Source organism: Corylus avellana, chromosome ca7, assembly GCF_901000735.1.
Source record: "Corylus avellana chromosome ca7, CavTom2PMs-1.0".
NCBI lineage: Eukaryota > Viridiplantae > Streptophyta > Magnoliopsida > Fagales > Betulaceae > Corylus > Corylus avellana.
This window is the reverse complement of record NC_081547.1, coordinates 28958071-28964905: the sequence shown is the minus strand read 5'-3', so window position 1 is coordinate 28964905 and position 6835 is coordinate 28958071. Positions and strand designations below refer to the sequence as shown.

The 6835-nt window shown below is 39.6% G+C and overlaps 2 protein-coding genes across 2 annotated transcripts in view; one reads left to right on the top strand and one right to left on the bottom strand.

Annotated features, from left to right (window-relative positions):
* Positions 1–176: 176 nt before the first annotated feature.
* LOC132188715 (clathrin light chain 2) lies at positions 177–3714 on the bottom strand. Its single transcript, XM_059603244.1, has 3 exons — positions 3261–3714; positions 2663–2816; positions 177–733 (listed from the first exon to the last, which is right to left on the bottom strand). The coding sequence occupies exons 1-3, from the start codon at positions 3656–3658 to the stop codon at positions 371–373; spliced, it is 915 nt and encodes a 304-aa protein (XP_059459227.1). The 5' UTR covers positions 3659–3714; the 3' UTR covers positions 177–370.
* Positions 3715–4215: 501 nt separating this feature from the next.
* The window catches only part of LOC132188133 (putative receptor-like protein kinase At3g47110), a 2940-nt gene continuing 320 nt past the window's right edge, over positions 4216–6835 (top strand). The window contains exon 1 of the mRNA XM_059602536.1: positions 4216–6832. Coding sequence (XP_059458519.1) covers positions 4216–6832 — 2617 coding nt within the window. The remainder of the gene's footprint in view (positions 6833–6835) is intronic.

The following is a 6835-nucleotide window of genomic DNA, read 5'->3' as shown; positions in this document are numbered from 1 at the left end:
ATTGTAGGAGGCTATGGGGCTCATCTAGCCCAGCATGTGCCCGGATAGGTAGGGGCCCAATGGGCTGTATCGAGTCTTTTACAATTATAAAAAATCCTAGTCGTTTCAGTCTCTCGTAAATTACTAGTCAACTCAGTCATACAAGCTTTGCCAAGCACCAAACTTTAGTAGAGAGCTTGAAACCAACGATAAAATATTATCTAATATTCGAGGCCATAAGTCGAGATTTATACATTAAAAACACAAAAAAAATAGCCTCGCACATTCAAATATTCCCAGCGATGATGTTCAAAGGTCTTGATTTCATATAACCTAACAATAGAGTCGCTTACAGTGAAAATATCCTGACTTACAAAGGCTGACATAACTATCAAGCAACGACAACAGTCTCAGGAGCCGCAACAGCAGCGGCCTTGGGAGGAGCGGCTGCAGCAGCTGCGCCACTGGTTTGAGCATCCTTCTTTGTAGGGGCTGGTGCTGGTGGCGGAGAAGGCTTCAGGTGGGGAGGTGTGTTGTGCTTTAGTTTTACGATTATCTGCCGCATCCTTGAAAGATCAGTTGGCTTTCCAGGCTTGGGACCTTGGACAATGACAACGGAAGGCTTCTTCTCCAGATCTTTCTTCCCTCTTTTTTTTTCGATGGCTGGCACCTCATAAGGAATGAGCTCTGCAATGGTCTTCCAGTAGTTCCTATCCGCCTCAGCATGGAACTTCTCTTGATTGGCAAGAAATAACTGACACAAAAGAAGATACGAGTCCAAAAAGATGCAATCAAGGAAAGAGCTGAGTAACTGCATGATATCTTATATGTCAGAGAGATTAAGCTCATTATCTAAGAAAATTAAGGTAAGACTCCCTCATATGTACAAGTTTCACCCCTCAATGCTTAGCAAAAGAGACTACCTAGCGGATAAGGATCACCTGTGCAAATTGTTGGCAATTATGGCAGCGAATGTGAGAGAACTCACGTGGGACTCACCTGCTCGAGTAGGTGACTAGATAAGTAAAAAATTATTTGGATAGATAGGTTCCATATGGCTCCCTTATAATATGCTGCTCAAATTGCTAGTAATTTATTCATCCAATCTTGAGCTCAATTACCAACTAAACAAAATACATATAATAAATAAAATCCCAGGCATGCACAAATTCAGCTAATCAACTTCCAGGATTCACGCATGTCACATTGAGTTCTACAAAAGTGGTTTGCTTAACAGGGGACACTGCAAGTTCACAATCTGTGTACTAGGTGACCCCTAAAAAATACAAATTACAAGGGTAAAGAGTCCGACTACCCAAAAAGGAGTACCGTTACTATCTTGAGACATTTAATGAAAGAGCGATCTAAAGAACATATGCTCCAGTCTGTCGTACAAAACTATCATATCGATCACATAGCCAAGTTGCTTCCTTTCTAAGTCCATGGGTATGCAGTTAAATCTACAAAATCTAGTAATGGTGACCTACAAAATCAAGTTGCTTCAGTTTTAGTTCATGGGTATGCAACTAAATTTACAAAATCAAGTAAGGGTGTGACCTACTTCCAAAATAATAGATATGAGATCTCCCCGTAAATATAATGAAGTTACCAGAAAACTGGGGCTATGTTTGCTTAAGTTTCCAAAAAAGTCTTCTCTTTTCAAACACAAAAACACACTTTTTCAAACACAAGGACAGGGCAGAGACATTTGGTTTTTTCATGTTGTCAAAATGCAAAACACTTAAAAAAAATTGTTAGAAAACTTCCCACACCATCTTATAGGAATATTTTGTAGGAATATTTTGAGAGAACATGTGTTTATTTTTCATGTGTAGAGGCTGACTTCTAATTAAAAAATAATAATTTTAAGAAATAAAGGTGGCTGCACAGCCACTCCCAATGGAGGAGAGAGTGTAGCTGCTTGGCCACACCAATAGGACACAACTAGCTGCTTGACCACCCCAACTAGACAAGGAGCGGCTGCGTGACCACCCCTTCTTGCCTTGTAGGGGTGACCAAGTGGCTGCCTCTCTATTATTTTATTTATTTTTTATAAATAAGAAATCAACCTCCACAGATGAATATATATATATATATATTTCTCTCAAAATAAGCATGTTTATTGTTTTTTTCCTTTGAAAACACAAAACACTTTTCAAAAAGTTGACCATACAATTTTCTTACGTAAATCCCATGGAAAAAGTTATTTGTTACTTGAAAATAACAGTTAAACCATGATCATATTTGATACCAACAATAGAGTAGGTATCATATTAACAAACTCCACAACAGCCTACTTCATATTATTTGTTACTTGAAAATACCAGTAAGTGCATTTTTCCTGGTGTTCTGCATTTAACAAGAAACCCACATTTTTCAAATCAAAGCAGAATCAACATTTATCTCTTTCAAGAGTCCATAAGCTCTCATATCTTGTTTTCACTCGTGTGGAAGTAAACAGCAAATGTGATCCTTATAACTACATTTTCAAGTTTCTACACTCTTCCACTACTTAATTTCAACAATTACATAACCACCAAATTATGTTTGCAGCATGTCATCATATACAATGATTTTAATCTTGTAATTCAAGAACAAAACAACAAAGCAAACAATAGACAGCTATAGATCCAAATATTAATCAAGAAAGTAACTAAGTAGTATATTGCAAATAGCGACAAACCTTTTCCTTCTCCCTGTTAGTGGCTATGTTGTTCTCACAGGTGATCTTCCTCCTCCTGTAGAAATCAACTTTGTATTCATCTGCTTCATCGATTATCTGGTTCAACAACTCCTTCTCAATCTTCTCCTTCTCTGCCAGCTGGATCGCATTCTGTCTGTGCATCACAAATCCAACACGAAAAATGAACCATACAACTACTCCACAAGATTCCATCAAATTCACTAAGCAAACAGAACGTTGTAAGAAAGATGAAAAAATAAAGCTCTTAATCCATAGATGATAATCAATTTCCATAAATTTTCAGTGAAATATTTGAATTTACTTATTTCTCTGTTTGGCTGTCACGAGAATCTTAGGAAGATAACTAAAAAGATCATTGTCTCAAAATTTAAATCATAATCCAAATTGAACCTAAAAAAGCATTTAGTTGAGTTAAGTGACTGAATCATGATAGATGGAAACGCAAACCAGGACAATTTTCCTTCATTTTCTCGGCAACCAAACGGACCACAAGTCTAACGTAATCAGTTCGAAGGAATACGGATACACAGTAAAATTTCTAAATCCAAGACAAGCAAAGTGAAAACCGAAACCCTACCTCCTCCATTCCTTGAGAGCGAAGCCCTCCTCAGGCTCCATCTCGGCCGGAGGAGGCAAAACCGGACCGTCCGATCCACCAAACCCTCCATCGAATCCCTCGCCGTTCGCTCCGGCGTAGATCTCCGGCTCTGGCTGCGACACGAACTCGTCATCTCCGGCAGAGAAAGAGTAATTGTTGTTGTTGTTATTGTTATCATGGAAGATCGGCGAGTCGGTGGCCGAGTCCTTGACTGAGTCGGAGTCGGCGAAGTGAGTAGCAGTGAACGAGTCGAATCGCTGGGAGGGAAGGCGCGGGTCGTAGCCTATGTAGCCGTCGTCGTCGAACGGACGAGTCGACCCGGCCATGGGTACCGAGTCGTCGCCGGGTTGAGTGAATGAGTCGTCGAACGATGACATGGCTGGCTCGTTGGTTATGTACGGACACGTGAAAGGCCTCTCTTTTTTATCAAAACGAAATGTTTAACGACTTATTAGTCGGATATAGAGCCTCGTGCTTCCGTGTCTTTGTGGGCCTAACAAACGGAATCTTTAGTGGCCCATAAAAATCGGATTCTTTAGTGGGCCTTGTCCAGTGGGTGAACTAGGCTCATTCGTTCACTTCTCTCGCTCACGACGCTGAGAGACACTGTATCGTTATTCCTAGTGTCAGACACCTCCAGCTTCCTGAACCCAATTATCACAATATTGGTTTTCAACAACTACTTCAATTAGATCCATTAATGCGCGCGTATGGAACGGCCACTTCATGCTAGTGAAGTCTTTTCGGTCTTTGTAACAATTCCTTTTGGCCCACTTCTCACGCGTTCTTAAGTGAGTCCTACAAAGATCTTGCTCTACCTCGCACAATATCTCACAAATACTCTGCTTCCCTTCTCTCCATTCCAATGAAGCTTCATACCCGCAACTTATTACCTGCACTTATACTATACACTACATACCTTCTTCTCTTTTCTATGACCCTCCTATGCTTCCAACCTGCCGCTACTGCTGCGGCCTCTCCAACCAACGAGACAGATCGTGTGGCTCTACTCAAATTCAAAGAAATGATACCCAATGACCCATTTAACATCTTCACCTCTTGGAATGATTCCATCCACTTGTGCAACTGGCAGGGAGTTACATGCGGCCGCAAGCATCAAAGAGTTACGGGCTTGGAACTATCGGGCTATACCTTAGGTGGATCCATATCACCTTACATTGGCAACCTCAGCTTTCTTAGTTTCGTCAACTTCTCAGGCAACTTCTTACATGGCGAAATTCCACAACAACTCACTCATCTCTTCCGGCTGAAACGTCTCAATCTTAGCAGTAACTTGTTAGCAGGGGAAATTCCAAGCAACTTCACCAACTGTCCTCAACTCAGATTCTTGGACTTCAAAATGAATAATCTTACTGGGAATATTCCTGTTGAGTTGGGCTCTTTAAAGAGGCTTGTGTTTCTTGGCGTTTCCACAAATCATTTGACAGGAGGCATCCCACCTTCTCTGGGAAATGTTTCTTCACTCCAAGCACTTGACTTCTCGCTTAATTATTTCGTGGGAAATATTCCAGATGAAATGGGTCATTTGCAAAGGTTAGTTTACTTCGGAGTTGTGGAAAATGATATGTTTGGTACGTTCCCTTATTCCTTTTTCAATATATCAACTCTGAAGAGCATTGAAGTCGGAGGTAATAACCGACTTAATGGCACTCTTCCAGCCAATATAGGCCTCACTCTCTCTAATCTCCGAAACTTGAACATCGGTTATGACGAATTCTCTGGTCCAATCCCAGTTTCACTATCCAATGCTTCCCAGCTTGAATTTCTTTATCTTTCCGCAAACAATTTCGTGGGACAAGTTCCAACTGATCTAGGCAACCTGCAAAATCTCTTTGTTTTAGCTATTGGTGGAAATAATCTTGGAATTAATTCAGCCAAGGACTTGGATTTCTTAACATCTTTGGAAAACTGCACCAAACTGGAAGCGCTAGATTTTTCTCTTAACAATTTTGGAGGTAGTTTACCTGATTCTATAGGAAATTTGTCGAAACAACTCAGTGGTTTATATGTTGGTGGCAATCAAATATCTGGAATTATTCCTGCAACATTAGAGAATCTCATCAACTTAAGAATCTTCGGCATGGAGGAAAATCTGTTCACAGGCACCATTCCCACTTATTTTGGGAAGTTACAAAAGTTGCAAGGATTGTTTTTTTCTGGAAATAGATTGTTGGGGGATATACCATCATCTCTAGGCAACCTCACTCGATTGGTCGATCTTAATTTATATCAGAACAAATTGGAAGGGAGCATTCCATCAAGTTTTGGAAACTGCAAGAGTTTGCAGCTTTTAAATATTTCAAAAAATAACCTTAGCGGAGCCATACCCGAAACGAGTCTTTCTACTCAATTACTAAGACTCGACTTATCACACAACTCATTAACGGGCATCCTACCTATGGAAGTAGGCAATTTGAAAAATATTTACTATTTTGATGTCTCTGAAAACAATTTCCTTGGTGAGATTCCTGAAACCATTGGAAATTGCTTGAGTTTGCAGAATCTTTACTTGCAAGGTAATTCGTTTGAAGGAAACCTTCCTCCATCTTTGGCATCCTTGAAAGACCTTCACTATGCAAATCTTTCACGAAACAACTTTTCAGGAATAATTCCCAAAGATCTACAAAAAGTTTCTGTTCTGTTGTATTTGAATCTTTCATTTAACAATTTGGTGGGGGAGGTACCAACCGAGGGGGTCTTTCGAAATACAAGTGGAATATCAGTGATAGGAAATAAAAAGCTTTGTGGAGGTATCCGAGAACTAAAACTACAAGCATGCCATGTCGAAGTTATGAAGGAAGAAAAATCTCATGTATTCAAATTAACTGCCATAATTGTTAGTGGGGTTTTATGTTTTATTCTATTTTCATCATTTCTTGTCCTTTATAGGCGGAGAAAATCAAAAAAAGAATCATCTTCTACACTCCCCAAAACCAACTTTCTTTCAAATGTTTCTTACAAGGAGCTTTATCAAACTACTGACGGATTTTCTCCTACCAATTTAATTGGATCTGGTAGTTTTAGCTCCGTATATAAAGGAATTATTGGTCAAGAAAAAAAGATGGTTGCTGTGAAAGTACTGAACCTTCAACAAAAAGGAGCTTCCAAAAGTTTCATAGCGGAATGCAATGCGTTAAGAAATATACGGCATCGAAATCTTGTGAAGATCTTAACTTGTTGCTCAAGCGTGGACTATAATGGCAATGAATTCAAAGCACTAGTTTACGAATTCATGGCAAATGGAAACTTAGACAAGTGGCTGCACCATGATAGAGACAGTGGAAGCCCACCAAGCTATTTGAACCTCCTTCAACGACTAAATATTGCGATTGATGTAGCTTCTGCACTAAATTATCTTCATGATCATTGTGAAATACCAATCATTCATTGTGATTTGAAGCCAAGCAATGTTCTTCTTGACGATGACATGATTGCTAAAATAAGTGATTTTGGTTTGGCAAGAATCCTCTCTACAACAAATGATGTTTCCCAAAATCAAACTAGCACAGTTGGAATAAAGGGTACTATTGGCT

Coding starts and splice junctions, on each gene's coding strand:
- LOC132188715 (XM_059603244.1), bottom strand. CDS start 3,658: ATGTCATCGTTCGACGACTCATTCACTCAACCCGGCGACGACTCGGTA. Junction 2,817..3,260: donor GCTCTCAAGGAATGGAGGAG/GTAGGGTTTCGG, acceptor TGTGATGCACAG/ACAGAATGCGATCCAGCTGG. Junction 734..2,662: donor CTAACAGGGAGAAGGAAAAG/GTTTGTCGCTAT, acceptor CTTTTGTGTCAG/TTATTTCTTGCCAATCAAGA.